Genomic DNA, 16,388 nt, shown 5'->3' on the forward strand with positions numbered 1-16,388 from the left:
GAGTGGCAAGCAGCAATGGAACGTGAATTAGAGTCTATGAAAGAGCACGACGTTTGGAAGGTAGTTGAGAAACCGCCTGAAGCCAAAGTAGTTGGAAATAAATGGGTCTATAAATACAAATATGATGCTGACGGTAAAATGACATACAAGGCTCGTCTTGTCGCAAAAGGGTTTACACAGTCATATGGCGTAGATTATTTTGAGACATTTTCACCGGTCGTGAGAAGATCAACTCTAAGGTTGTTGCTGGCTTTGGCTGCGGAAAATGATTTACAGGTGCATCATTTCGATGTAAATACAGCATTTTTGAACGGGGATTTGCATGAGAAAGTTTATATGCTATTACCGGAAGGTTATGTTCAAAAAGATTCGAATAAAAAGGTTTGTTTATTGCAGAAGGCAATATATGGCCTTAAACAAGCCAGTCGTTCATGGAATGAAAAAGTAAATAGTGTCTTACTATCAATGTCATTTAAACGTTCTGACATTGATCACTGTTTATATTATAAAGATGATATTTTTATATGTCTTGATGTGGATGATTTTATTATATTTTTTAGAAATATAAACAGTAAATTAAGTTTACTGATGGGTTTACAAAAGGTGTTTAAAGTTAAAGATTTGAAGGAAGCCCGGCAAGTCTTAGGGATGGGCTTGGAGAGAAGAAATAATGATGGGTTCTTTCTACACCAGAGAAAGTTTATAGAAACTTTACTGAAAGACTTTAATATGGATAATTGCAAGCCGATTAAAGTCCCACTTGAGCTTAATCTACATAAAGTTTTGGCAGATGGGGGTGATGATGGTAAGGACTACCATAGTGATGACAAGAACTGCCAAGAAACTTTAAGATTTAGATACCAGTCTTTGGTAGGCGCTTTAAATTATTTAGCTTGTAATACTAGACCTGACATATCAGCCGCCGTGAGCTTCTTGGCTCAGTATAATTCATGTTGTCAGTTTGTACACATGAAGGCAGCTAAGCGTGTATTGCGTTACCTGAAGGGAACGTATAACTTAGGCCTCATATTCCAGAAGTCTAATGAACTGTTTAATTATGGAATTACAGGGTATGTCGACGCTGACTGGGGAGGACAGATCAAGGATAGGAAGTCATATTCAGGATATATCTTCAAATTAGGATTGAATACCATTTCCTGGGAGTGCCGTAAACAAAACTGCGTTTCACTCTCGTCGACAGAAGCGGAATATGTTGCACTATCGGAGGCTTCTAAAGAAGCGACATATCTTTTACGGTTAGTGGAAGATATTGCAAACATCACTGATACTGTGGTTGTCAAAGTTAGAATTGATAACCAAAGTGCAATCGCTTTAGCTAAAAACGCGATTGCTCACCGTCGCACTAAGCATATAGATATACGGTATCATTATGTTCGTCATTGCATCAATGAAAAGTTAATCGAGTTGGAGTACATACCTACTGAAGATAACATTGCAGATGTACTGACGAAACCTTTGCCTCGTGTAAAGTATGAAAAGTGTGTGTCTGGTTTGGGTTTATGTTTGGCTGTGTAATAGGGAATAAGAGTGACGAATGGTTACTTGAGAGGAAGTGTTGGTTGTTGCTAAGTTACTTGTTTACGATACGATACAATCAACCATTCCAGAATCTTGTTTTTATATTTTACAATATAATTACTCATCACTTCTGACCGCCACTGCGATACATTATTCCAATAATTTTCAAAATCAATCATTCATAAAATTGACTTCGTTTACCTAACTATAATGATTGCATACACAATACGCAATTACGCATATGTACAGCATTTGGTATGTAAATAGCTACGACCGTACAACGTCGATTGTTTGCACGCGCCATGTCTGGCCCGCCATAAAGTCAGGTTTACAATTGAACACACCGCAAACAAGTAATTGATATCGTTATTTATTTTTGGCGGTGGTAGCTAGCAATAAACAAACAGACGGATCCATGAATGTTCAGGGAATGAACGCTGTTGTTAACATTTTTTTTTAAGTTAAGGAACTGTTCCATAGCTACTCATGCATACTTTTGTGAGTTCATTTGAACCGTACAAGACTGAAAGGCTCAACGTATACCGAATGCCGCCAGATAGATGAGCACGGATTACCAGTTAACATTTTTTTAAGGAACAGTTCCATGCATACTTTTGTTTGAGTTAATTTGTGATTGATGTGAACTGTACAAGACTGAAAGGCTCAACGTATATGGGCTCGGATTACCACAACTTCGGTTCCCGAAGGGTGCAGGCGTCGAAGTAGACCACGAACAAAATCACACAGGACGATTTAGAAAAGTTTCAGTACGTTTGGTAACAAACAGTTCAAGATTAAGACCTACCTATATGGAAGACAAAAAGGGAGGCCTTTGCCCAGCAGTGGGACACAAAATAGGTTATTTAAAAAAAAATAGTGGACTGTACATACCAGGGGTAAGACGAGAGGGTGGAGTAGAAGAGAAATTGAGGTTTTACACTTGAGGAGATATAGAACAGTATAATAGAAGTCTAGTTGAGAATTTCATGGGGATAATTTGGAAACCTCAAAATTTACTGGTAGCCCGACGAGAAGGTACATGTAAAGACAAATGAACGAAGATATAAGGGGAAATATTCAAAGGTGGCGGACAGGACTTCGCCAGTGTATATATGCAAGAAGAAAACGAAGCTCGTATATAGACGATATCTTCGTCGACAAATTATATGTAAGTGACCTGTAGTGTATTCTATTGTAATATGTACGCATTCGTACGCATCTACGGAGCTGAGTGCGAAGTCGTAACGATTTTTCCGACGAAGCACATTCAAACAGAATTTCAGAGCAAAAGTCGAATGATATTACTGGTCGTTAAACATACTTCAATTAATTCGAGTCTCCATTTTACCTGCGGACGAAGTTATTGAAAAAGTTTCCCGCGCAAAAAGTGGATTTTTTTAAATCAATTTGTGCTGGCCAGTAGTTTTTCCATGACATTATTCAAAAATTCTATATTCAACGTTATGTATATATATTCACCTAAATGTGGAGTCTAAAGTGTCGCCTCAGTGCGCTGTAAAATTACCCTACCTCCACGTACTCTGAATTTGTGGAATGAGCTCTCTGCCATGGTTTTCTGCAGACTACTTCTTCCAAAATGGCTGAAAAGATTCATATTCAAGCCCGGCAAAGAGTGTGAGATATCCCTGGTTGCCGGCGACCATAGGCTGCTGTGACCATGACCAGTTGGTGTGTTATGTTGTATTAGATACGGACGTAAACGAGTAACATGGGTCGACATAGTATGGATTGTGTGTGTACTGCTCTAGAGACTATTAGTGTCAACTTCCAAAGCTTGCAAGTCAAAATTTGTTGAACAGGTTCTGTTCTGTCTTTCCCAACCAGTTAAACCGCTAGAGTAGTGCTGGTCTTTCTCCGAGGAGAGCACTCGTCGCGTTAAGACTCAGCACATTGAGTTACGCCGCATGAACCTCTATTACGCGGTAATAGCGGCGAGTTTGCAATGAATTTGGGTAGGTTGATGTAAGTTTTGGTGCGGCCGTCGAAGCGGTTGTAATGGTTAAGACGGCCACCTGTGGATTGAAAGGTCCCAGGTTCGAATCCTACTCGTGCCACATGAGTTTGTATACCAATCTGACTCATCGTATAGCAGTTTTCATCGACCATCAGTTGCTTCCTGTGAAGGAAAACTTCGTGAGGAAACCTGCACACTGGTTGATTATTATTAACTTGTGTGTGAAATGGAGAATGCAATGGCAAACCACTCCATTAATAATGCCAAGTTGTTTTGTGTGTTTCATTCCACGTAATGACCACGACCCTCAGCCATGGGGAATACGACTATGAAGAAGATGCAAGTTTTACCGGCTACATAAAATCCTTGAACTCGGACAGATGCCGACTACTGCGAGCATTGCGTAGTTCGTATGATTTACCGCAATGAAAAAGCAGCAATGTAACCGTAACAAAAACCGTGCCTGGGAGTAATGGAGGAAGAAAGGGCTGCAATGATCATGTCGAATCTGACAAACTGTTTCGCGATAATGCATAGTTGGCATTTGGTACTTTCTCGATCTCCTGCCGAGCGAGTGCTCCATTCACGCACGTAAATCCACGGCCTAACTCGTGAAGTTAAAGCAGGAGAGAACAGGTCGGTTCTTATTTCGAAAACTGCCATAGTTCCCACGGGAAAGGTACGTTGGAATTTTCACGCAGGCGAAAGCTAATATAAAATCAAATGATTACACAACACACCGGTTTTGTTTCGCCCCAATTCCGACGCGGAAGCGAGGCGATGAACTTGCAAAATGTCAAGATCATGTAGCGGGCTTATGCCAGCTATACATTATCGGTAAAGAGTTCGCCAAACTTTGGCGGATTCGGCATACATTGCTGGTTTTTTATTACGAATAAAATTTAAAATAAATTATGCCCTGTTCATGATTCGCATCGGTATCTGTTCGAGTTCGGTGATAGTGGTGTAGCCGGCATGACACATGATTGTAATATTATATTCTAATATCTTGTGCAGCATGTCAATTTATGTGCCGGAGACTGTGCCATGTGGAGTGGAAAAAGTAGTAAGAAAGTGTTGACCGCTGGGCCTGGGCTCCGGTGGTTTGTGGCTAAGGTCAAGAATCTCAAAGAAATCTGAATTAAGATTTTCTTTATGCTAGCGTCGTCCCGATAGGTACTTACAAAGAAATATTTTACAAATATATATATATATATATATATATATATAACACACACAAGTTAATAATAATCAACCAGTGTGCAGGTTTCCTCACGATGTTTTCCTTCACAGGAAGCAACTGATGGTCGATGAAAACTACTATACGATGAGTCAGATTGGTATACAAACTCATGTGGCACGAGTAGGATTCGAACCTGGGACCTTTCAATCCACAGGTGGCCGTCTTAACCATTACACCACCATCGCTTCGACGGCCGCACCAAAACTTACATATATATATATATATATATATATATATATATTTAAATACAAGCTTTCATTGTCGTAGGAGGAGAGATCTTGTTGCATCAAAATCATTTTCTAATTCAGTAAACCGTTTAGGAGTTCCCTCGTCGTAGGCCAATCCTGGATGCAATATAAGGTCATGCATAGTTAATACATCGTGATTGGGACTGAAACGAAGATTGAGTACTTAGACGTTGTATTTTTATGGGTAAGTTTCCCCATACAGCACTATAGGGCATTTAAAACTGAATCCGTTTAACTTTATAAAGTCTGGCTCAATTATAGACGACCTTTGCAAACAGCATCTATAATATGCTGTTTGCCACCAATACCATGCCAAGACATGTTTGGCAAGCATCCTAGATGAAGATGATTTGGCTAAAAGTTGACAAAGAGTACTGCCGTTATCGATTCCAGTCAAAAAATTATCACATTTGTTTGTAATTTTTATAGCCAGCATTTTTTGTTTTTTAACTGACAGAAATGAAATGAAAATATTTATTTCAGACTATGCACAATATACAAGTCTATACTATATTAGTGAGAGACTTAACTATGTTAGTAAGAATTAAAATGCAGGATGTTGTTTTGGACATGTAAGGACAGAGTTGACTTTTGAATTTGTGCAATAAAATTTTCATGAACAAAATAAAAGAATATATAATACCTATCTTAATCCTATCCTAACTAATATTAATGCAAAGGTAAGTAAGTCTGTTTGAAAAGGTAGTCTCTTCACGCTTCATTTGCTCAATCAATCTTCTTGAAATTTCGCACAGGTAGGTACCTACCTACCTAAATGTAGTTTGAAGTACGTGTAAGGACATAGGTAGTAGGCGTTTTTCTTGAAAAAATAAATTTTCCGCGGGAAATTCACGCAAGCGAAGCCGTGTTATTCCAGGTTATATTCTACCCGTGTCACAAATTTCATAACAATCCGTCCAGTAGATTTTGCGTGAAAGAATAACAAATAGGTACCTAGGTATAACGTATTATACATCCATACATCCTCACAAACTTTCCAATTTAAAATATTAGTAGGAAGAAGGATAAGGTTTAGGTAAAATATTGATTTTTAGGTGGCAATATGGCAGCCATTTTTTATTGATTTTTATTACCCACCTACGTATACCTACTAGGGTTGGTCGCTAGATTTACATTATCGTTATCATATCAGCTGCCACCTAAACATAATTATAAATTTATATTTTATGGGCTTGATAACAATATATGGATAAAACTACACTAAAACGTGTTATGTAATTCATTAGGTAGGTATAGAGATTCATAATGTATTTAGTACTAACTACCTATTCGAACACATTTTCTTTGTTTGTTCTACTGAAATGCTTTTGTAGGTAAGTTACCTATTTAATGATCATATTGTCACATGTGAAGCAACTTTCAACAATCTGAAAATATGAAATATTCGAAGACGAAAATACCTACCTAATAGGTAAGTACATTTGGTATCTAGGTAAGGGATGTGTTTTTGATATGACAACCCAAGGGGAAGAATGCTAGCATAATGTGACTGTTCTTATATTAGCTATCTATGTTTATATGCACACAACTACATCATTGTATAATTCCAGATAACACTTCCATTTCCCGTAAACTTCATCCCAATGAGCAGCCGTCTCCTTAGAAACGGGGTTCTCTCTCGCAAATGTAAACAATCGCACTTAATCCGTAGGTGTAGTAAACACTTCATTGAATAATTTGGCTGTACCTATAAGGAAAATACTGGTACATACAAAAAAAGACGAAAAAACTGTAAGACAGATCGATTAGTAAATTTATTTATACCTAAATTCATAATACCTATTTACTTTATCTACTTTCAAAAAGAGAACACTACAGGCACGTATTCTATTGCACAATAATATAAATATTTACCTTCTATAGCAACGACGTGGTCCCGTATCTGCTGGGCCAGCAACGGATCAGGTACCAACTCCACAAGATCATACAGAGCGTAAATAGACGGGTGAACGCTCTCAAAACGCTGAATCTCCTGTCTTATAGACAAGGAGGTGTTCAGGCAAGCCTGAGTGTGTTGTCTGCTACACATCGTAGACCTGAAGCCCAGCATTTGGCCAGAAAACCCCAATTAGCACACCACAACACTACACAAGATGCACTCTCATTTCAACGCCGCGTGAACGATACACCGCACATCGCGGCTTAAACTTTCAAAACACACCTGATTGGTTCACTAACTAGTTAATTAACAATCATGAGCGTAATATACACTTGTTCACTAAAATTTATTGGTTAAGTAAGCAATACAAATAATGTAAACAATCAATCAACAAGCGAAGAACAGACGATAACACGAATAAACCACCCCGGCGGCGGCCATTACCAAACTGTGGAATAATGGCATTTTCGAGCGCGTCCCAATGCGGATCTGTCAAAATTTAACTATTACGTATAGCGCCATCTGTGATCGCATAGTCAAAACGATAAACACAAAAGGCATGTTATGCAGTATCTTGTGGAAAAAGTATATTGAAGTTTCTCTAGATAGCGTGGTAAATTAAAACCACACACAGAAAAACAAAAATAGTAAAGTCTAGTAGTAGTCTAGTACTAGTCTAGTCTAGTAAAACAAAAATAATTCACGTCTTATTTCTGTGTGGTAGACAGAGCTTTTTTATAAGATGAGAACCTTTTAATTATACCAGCGCAGATTATATTTGATATTTCATTGGCAAGTTGTTTCATTACGAAACGAACTAGCGAAACTGAGTTCTTTCAGGCTCCACATTGTCGTCGAACAGTTTGCCAAACTGTGACGAATTCGGCATACATTGCTGGTTTTTCATTGCGGTCATACAAACTGGCATGATGCATGATAATGATGAAGTTCTTAAATATATTTAAATAATAAGTACTAATCGGATCGGATTAAGAATGGTACATAGTTTTAGTTTTCATACTAATATTAGTACTATTTACGGAGTCCTGGCCCACAGAGTAATTTTGTCCCAAAAGCCCCATGTGCCTATGTAAAGCCACGTCCAGAGGTGCAACTAGTTAAATTATAATTTTATATTGCAGACATAACATGTCCTTCAAGGTTGAAAGGGTTTCACTTGTGTCAACAACTTACCGAATTCACTATTCATTGACATAATTTATTAAAAAATGTACTGGACTGGGCATTAAGGTTGCGGCTTTGTATAATTCATATTAGGTATATAATATTTCGATTTATTTATTTAAAATAAAGCTCTTTTACAAGGTACGAGTGTCTTTCAATATTTTGTAATATGTCTCAAGACGTAAGATTTTCATTCAGTGAAACTGGAAATAATATGTATGTACCAAATAGGTACTAGTTGTTCTCCGCGAACTTCGCGAACACTACAATTGATGAGTTTTTACAAAATTGTGAATATTTCATAAACGACTTAACCGATTTTGTAACTCCAATTTTTAAATTTCATCAAAATCAGACCAAAACGGTTTGAAAGTTATTGCGTTACAAACATGCATACATATATACATACATATATAAAAAAAAGATTTTTTTTACCTCAAGTTGATTTGTATTTGTAAAAAAATACTTGCTTTTTAATATTTCCTATCGGAAGCATTTCAATATACACTGTAAAAGTAGATTTTTTTTCCCCAACAGACGAAAATAACGCTTGTCTTCGGTTGAGTCTAAGTTGACTATGCGGTGGCTCTTCTTTGTCTGATTATCAGGTACATCTGCAGTCTACTATGCATTTTCTTACCTACATAGCGTCCAAAACAAAACCAGGATATATTTTATCAAATGATAAATTCTGTCCAGCAATAACGAAACATAGAAGTCAATGCTTCAGAAGCAATCATAGAAAAGTGGGCCAAACGATTTCTTTGTATAGCTAACCACATAATTCACGGTTCACTTGATACAATATATTTATGAGATTGTCTCTCCAAGGAGAATAGACGCTATTATGAATTTGGGACGAGAACAAAACACTCTTTTATTTATATTTTGGAGGTGTTGTTCATGGAAATCTTAATCATTGGGAAAATAACTGATTATGGAAAACAATTGCAATTGGATAGGTACCTCTACACATTATAGTATATCGTTTTTCCATGAGTAACCAATTTATTATTTCGCTGTTGCCCAGCGTTGGATCACTCATAACACGAACAGGCTGGATAAAAAGCATCTGTTTGATATTTTCGTTAATATTAATATTTTTCGAAAAAAATTTGACCTATTTTACATAACGTTACCGTTTCAGATTTTATTCGAGCCGCCTAAAGGCATCCGACATGAATTTGACGACTAACTATCGCCCGCCGCACTGGCATGGTCTCGATAGCTAACAGTGGTCAAGAGCACTGTCCCGGATAGACACTGGCCCGGGTTCAATTCCCGCTCGATTCCAGAATTTTTCATCTCATTATTGTTTTCAAAGACTAACTATCGCGTTAGTGACATAGACATACTGACCCCATACTTATTACATTCACTGCTTGCCAGTAGTAGTTGAAACAAATCAAGCCAGACACTGCCTTCTGGCCAGTTACGCACTCGATATGAAGAAGGTGAGAAAAAGTCAAGAAAAAGATTAAATATTAATCAAATTACAGCAGTTACTACAATACCTTTGATGTATACAGTAAGATCATAATGATTACGCACTATTACGGCGAGTTCTTGGGATCAACTTGTTTGCTTATCTCAAGTAACGTGGGAGTTAGTATAATTACCAGGAGTTTGCTATTCAGTTGCCGTGTGGAGACCACTCCAATTATATTGATAAATTTTAAGTACTTGCTCAGGTGAGTTTTTAATATTTTTATTATCGTAATATAGAGTGAGCATTGGCCCATGCCCATGGCAATGGCCCATTTAAAGAAAAACAAAAACCCTAGTGTTTCGAAAACAAAAATAAGCGGTGAGGTTATTGGAAATGCAAATTCCTTTGTTGGGAAGACGATGGTAAACTTTATTTAAAATAGTAAAGTTATATAATATAAACAAATAAGTTTTTTACATAAATGTAATTTTTGACACAAGCTTCTAATGTTGTCAGAGAGATCTTATTGCATTAAATGTGTGACTAAAATATCATGTCCGTGCAGTAGATCGTTGAGAAGTTCTCACGTCTGGAGCCGTTCTTGGGTGCTACGTTTCAAGTCAGGCTTATCATAATAATGCACTGTGATCCAAACTAAACGTGTGTACAAAAATTCAGCTCAATCGATTGAAGATATCTGTTTCAAAATATAGTTGTAAGATTCCACCCAAATAGACATTTGAACAACATTCTTTAACACTGCAAGTTATATTAGATATTTAAAATCTATTAGACGATTTAAAATCAAAGCTAAGGATTATTAGGCTAAATTATTATGGTTCAATACTACAAATAGTCTAGACAATAATTCTGCATCACAAGTTTAGTTTGTATTTCTTTATTTAGAAATAAACATTTAAATCGAATCGAAGGGCACCCAATTTATATATTGTTTCTCCTCTTTTGGAATTCACGGCACTAAGTCCGGTCTTTTGAGAGGCTTGCGTGGGGATATGAATCCAACACGTAGAGGCCCTTTGGAGAGTTTTGATGTTGTGTAGGTCTCCCGCCAAAGCCCACTCCCGGTATACCAATAAAATGGTATGCCCATGAGCAGGTCTCGGCGGGAGTGTGAACTATTGCAGAATAATGGATAGAAGTACTGATCTATGGAATGATATTTGGATGGACTTAAAATGGGCTATTGCAAAGAGTTCGAACACCTGCCATAATCATGATAACTGACCATATATTGTTATTATTATGTTATTTAACAGTCCACTTTCTGCTCTAGTCACACGTCCTTCAATCATCGAAATCCGAAAGCGATATCAATTTCGAGTTTCAGCAACAAACGACAATTACCGGCTACATCACGATAGGGAATAGTCGTGCAGTTGATACGATACAGCCGCGCGGTGCGGGCGTGTAGTGATGTGACACGGACACGGGAACCCATAGATGTGACACTGAGACGGTCACCATGTCAAAAGTCAAGGTAAGCGCTTGGATTTTCTCAGTTTGATGCAGTTTTATCTTTTTTAATTAACTTGTTCTGTCCCAAGGCGGGATTAAGCGACTTTCAACTCTTTCCAAGCTGTTTTATCCGATGCCAAATCCTAATCGAATCGAAAGTATTTATTTGTTTTAAGGGTACAATTTCATATACATTAAATGGTATATTGCACTTTTTATTAGCATTTGACGCCACCTATAATAAAATACAGGTTTTTCGCAAATCCCACGGGAACAATGGTTTTTTCCGGGACGAAAGATACCCTATGTTCTTCTCCATACAATTATATATATGCGAAATTTAAGAAAGATTGGTTGAGTAGATAACGCTTGAAGATGTAACAAACTTATTTTCGCATTTACAATATTAGTTGGGATTGAGATTTTCTGATTTTATTAATTCGAAATTATATTAAATATAATTAATTGAAAAATACTTTGTCAAAAGTACTATGTATGTTAATCAAAAACAATTAAAATTAATCAAATCCAATATAATGTTACGTTTCTGGGTCAAAAATTTATTTACTGTTTAAAAACAGTTGTAATGAAGCCATTTCGTAAGTCTATTTCTAAATTCTAATTCTAACCATTTCCTCCTAAAATCTTTATTTATCTATATATATATTTTAACTTTAATGCACGAGACACGAGGATCCATTGATGTGACACTGACAGACGGTCACCATGTCAAAAGTCAAGGAAGAATAAGTTCGTTATATCGTGCTAGTTTTTGCGCCGCACAAATTTATCTGTTTGTCCTAATGGGAGAGAATGATTTTAGCATTAAGTTCGCAATTTGTTTATAAGTATGTTTTAATTTTGAACAATAAAGGCCTAACCAATTTTTATGTATTGAAATAAAACTAATTTCATCTTGTTTTATTACAATAAAGATTAATGAAACTAACCAATTTTTATGCATTGAAATAGACCTAAATTGATTATATTTTTGTTTATTAAACTATAATACTACGCGTTAAAAATAATGCAATACAAATATTAATATACTTTAAATGCAGGATATGTGTATATGTATATGTGTATCCTGCATTTAAAGTTATTTAAGTATATTCATATTACAATATAATTTATACTTGACATAAATATGAATTTTGAAGTACTTAATTAACATATTATAGTGTTTGCTGATCTGCAAATAGATTTATATATTTGTTTGGCCAACACATATGTAGACATACATACATACAAGTAGTTAAAATTAATATGATTCATTAAAAATTTTAACACTTAAGAAACTCTGTCTGATAGACACTTTAATAAATACGCTGCATTGACTAAAAAATAATGAAAATTTTCCGATTATGCTACCAGAATACATGGAGATGTTTTAATTAATATCTTAATATGTACGTACAGATAGCAAGAAAAAGTATTTAGTTGATGCTCCCTGATTACGTAGTTTCAAAATCAACAAAATTCTTATGATTTTTGATTCTTCTATTCCAGTTCTGTTTCTAATCCTATCTATTATAACAGCGAAAGTGCGCGTTTTGCACTTGAAAATGTAAGGTGATATTTTTTTTATCTAGCCTGTGGTTGTTGTGTCTCCTTTTTTCTTCCACTCGTCCCTTTCTATTGCAAATAAGACCGACCTCTTGTTACCTCTTCACGCTTTATCTACTCAACCAATCTTCTTGAAATTTTGCATACATTTAGTATGAAATTCAAACTAATGTCCCTTTCCACAATTCAAACTTTGAAGTGTGGAAAAGGACATTAGGTACACCAGGACACAAGGTACCTTTCATCCTGGAAAAATAACTATTCCCGTGGGAAATTTACGCATGCGACGCCATTGCAATAAGCTGGTTTACCAATAAATTAAAAATTGTCTGCATTGAAATGACAAGAATTTAATTACAGCCAAGATTATAATTACTTCAGCTACCTAATGCAGGAATCATCAAAGCAATAGTTAATTATTTTAGTTACCTACCTACTGAATGTATTTTCCCTATGAATAGTATACCCAATAATTAAATTTCATTAGAATAAAAATAAATCTTAATAAAATCAGGAACCCTCGAAATTAAATCATGGCATATGAAAAATTATATCAAAATCAGTTTCTGAGATACGATTTCCATCTAAGTAACCATTAACCCAAGTATTTTACTGGTTATTTGATATAATTTTTTGATTGTTCGACAACAACTTCGTTAGAGATCAGTTTTTAATTCAAGAATCTGTGAAAACTGCGGAACGGTCGTTTCGGTTACGATCCAGCTGAAGTTACAGAGCATTTGAGGGCAGAAATCTAAATATTAAAATTAAAAATTATCGCACAACGATGGCGACTTCGTGTCGATTTTTTATTTAATTTTATTTAGTATATATGATTTAGTTTTAATTTTTAATTAAACTTTTTTTTTAATCTAGATAATTTGAAAATTATCTTAAAATTCTCTTATCCATACTTTAATCAAATGAACGGTATACTCAACATATACAGAGTATATTGTGAAAATTGCCTTTGGTTTTCAAAATGCCACTCCGTACATAATTAACATTCCACAAAAGCATTAACAGATTAGGTACCCTATTGTTTCGTCTTTAAAGTACATTTTCTATTATGACAACCCTACAATGTGTCCAATATAATCCAAACTAAATCCTAGAGAATAGTTGAGGCATGTTTGAAGTTTCAACAAAGCAAACCTTTGCCTTTCATAAGATATTTACGATCGTGAATATACTCCTGAAATGTATGCATATGCCCAGAGCTACTTGTACGTACTTACCTAATGGCGGCTGTCGACGCGAAAGCACAAACATTGCTTTTCCTTCCTTCTACTTTATTTGGGGTCGGGTCTCCTTGCATATTAAGGCCAGAAATGTCTTCTCCGTGTTGCCTGGGGATTAATTTGCGTTAGAACATTGCGTAAGTTGTATTTAACGCTATCCACTGTAAATGTTTTAGTGCAGTGAGAAATTAACTTGAATAAACATTATGTGGAAGTTAATTGGGGATTTTCAAGACACGCACAAGTGAATAGGTATTTTTTGAGCTTGCGTGACTACGCTAGACCTCATCTTTATTTCCCATCAAGCTAGATTGAGGTCAAACGAATTCATATCTATGAAAATTATTTGTTGGCAATTTGCAAGTGTGTTTGTCATATGTAGATGTATGTGGTGTCATAATTTAGACATTATTGCTGTCTGTACATTAGCGTTATCTTTACAAGTCGACATTTAATGATCTTTTGTGCAAATAGTAGCACAACAGAGTTATTGACAGATGTAGACAATAAACAGACGTAACAGTTAGCAAACAGCAAACAATTCGTATGTTATTTCACAAATTACACGTGTCTGCAAATAAATAGGATTGCAGTACAAAAAAGTTACTTTCTTTCTTTTTTTCGAGTGTGTTAATTGCTAACACTGGTGTCAAATTTTTATTCAAGTCGCCTAAAGGCATTTGACATAGCTTTTATTACTACTCACCGCGTTTAGTAGCAGGTAATCTCATACAGCAAGTGTCAACATTTTTCACGAAAACACTTCAAAATTGATAATTTGCCACAAAATAGTTTATTTTTATTTCTGTTGTACTTTAGAGTAAATAATTATAATCTTAATACAAGTAGCGTACTCTAGTGATTCAACAGCGCAAACTGTCGATTTACCTTGTTAGTCTGTGGATTTTGATTGTTCTCGGGAGTACGGCTCGCTCTTTCAGATTGTTAATAATATTTATTAATAAAGAAAATTTGTGTTTCTCAAAAGTATGTTCTTTTGTTTCAACAAGTTCTACGAGTCAAAACAAACACAAAGTTTTGATTTTTCATTTCAACTTAAGAAAGCTAGATACATATGTATGTTATGTATGTGGAATCTGTTTAGAATCGGGTTGTAATACTTTTAAGGAAAAATCAGATAAATTTTGCACGGTATCTTCGAGATTGCTTTACCCTGTAATATGTGGATTGTGGGACCTCACTTAGGGTTGTCAACAATTACATTTCAATCTAAAAGAAAAAAAAAAACTGCAAATATATTTATTGTCATCCTGATAGAACTAGGATTAATTTATGAATGAAAAAAAAAAAATTTGAAAAAAAGAAACATCTTGTAGATAGTTTTTCTAATGGGATCAAAGAATAGTTAACTATCAACTACACATCAAATCATACGGGTCTATATGTATCTGCAAAAGCGATGAATTTGTAATAAATTTGGATATCTTGTTATGCTGTTCACTGTACGTAAATCTCCTAGACTAGTTGTTCGCCGCGAACATAGACCTCGCGAATACAATTTTTTTTTACAAAATTGAAAATATTTCAAAAACGACTTAACCGATTTTGATGCCCCACGAACACGAAATTCTATTGGGTATATCCTACATACCTTTTAAATTTCATCAAATTCGGACCAACGGTTCGAAAGTTATAGCGTAACAAACGTATCGCTATAACTTTCGAACCGTATATATTATACACAGATACAAAAAAAAAAAATATTTTTGCCCCAAGTAGAATGTCTGTTGGAGAAAGCTCAAAACAATAAGTTCAGATGAAAAGTCTGTAAATCCAAGGAAGCCCGGCTTGATATCGTCAAAGATAATATGGAGATGCAAGCGGACCCTGGGCTCCGACGCAATAATCGTGACATCGCTCAAATGAGAGAGAGAGAGAGAGAGAGTTATAAAATGAGAAGTCATAATAGGTACATATTTCCATAAAAGAGTAGACTGTTACGTCGTACATCTTAGTAATCCTACCAATATTATAAATTCGAAAGTTTTTGAGGATGTGTGAATGTTTGTTAATCTTTCACGCAAAATCTACTCGACCGATTGTTATGAAATTTGGTACTCGGGTAGAATATGACCTGGAATAACACATAGGGTGCTTTTTATCAAGAAATTCTGGGAGCGAAGCCCCGCGCAGCTAGTAAATTAATAAATGTAAAAAAATTTGGACCACTTTGGTAACCCTAGCTTAAACTGGTGTTATAAAGATGGAAATATGTCCAGAAGCAGCGTGCCATCGAGGGTGAACTGCGGCATATTAGATAGTTTAATAAAAAAACTTTTTTAATACGGGAAACGACCGTCTGTGCAATTTTCCTGCAATTTATTCGTTACGGCTTAAATAAATATAATAGGACAAATCACAGTTTGTATGTTTGAGGCGGGTAATCTCTGAAACTACTAAACCGATTTCAAAAATTATTTCACCATCAGAAAGGTAAATATAAATATATATATAAATATATTAAATAAATATATTAGGACAAATCACACAGATATTGAGCTAGCCCCAAAGTTAGTTCTATACTTGTGTTATGGGATACAAACTCAACGATACTATATTTTATAA

The 16,388-nt window shown here is 35.5% G+C and overlaps 2 protein-coding genes across 3 annotated transcripts in view; one reads left to right on the forward strand and one right to left on the reverse strand.

Annotated features, from left to right (window-relative positions):
• Window positions 1-7,348, reverse strand: part of CenG1A (Centaurin gamma 1A) — a 241,164-nt gene extending 233,816 nt beyond the window's left edge. The window contains exon 1 of the mRNA XM_064436050.1: window positions 6,881-7,348. Within this exon, the coding sequence (XP_064292120.1) occupies window positions 6,881-7,076 (196 nt within the window). The 5' untranslated portion in view covers window positions 7,077-7,348. The remainder of the gene's footprint in view (window positions 1-6,880) is intronic.
• Window positions 7,349-10,875: 3,527 nt separating this feature from the next.
• LOC128671296 (angiotensin-converting enzyme-like) overlaps window positions 10,876-16,388 on the forward strand; it is a 45,333-nt gene continuing 39,820 nt past the window's right edge. The window contains exon 1 of one of the 2 annotated variants that reach the window (XM_053747646.2): window positions 10,876-11,017. In XM_053747646.2, the coding sequence (XP_053603621.1) occupies window positions 11,003-11,017 (15 nt within the window). In that variant the 5' untranslated portion in view covers window positions 10,876-11,002. The remainder of the gene's footprint in view (window positions 11,018-16,388) is intronic. The other variant, XM_053747647.2, reaches the window with a different exon arrangement.

The sequence above is a fragment of the Plodia interpunctella genome, chromosome 7 (assembly GCF_027563975.2).
Source record: "Plodia interpunctella isolate USDA-ARS_2022_Savannah chromosome 7, ilPloInte3.2, whole genome shotgun sequence".
In the NCBI taxonomy this organism is placed as follows: domain Eukaryota; kingdom Metazoa; phylum Arthropoda; class Insecta; order Lepidoptera; family Pyralidae; genus Plodia; species Plodia interpunctella.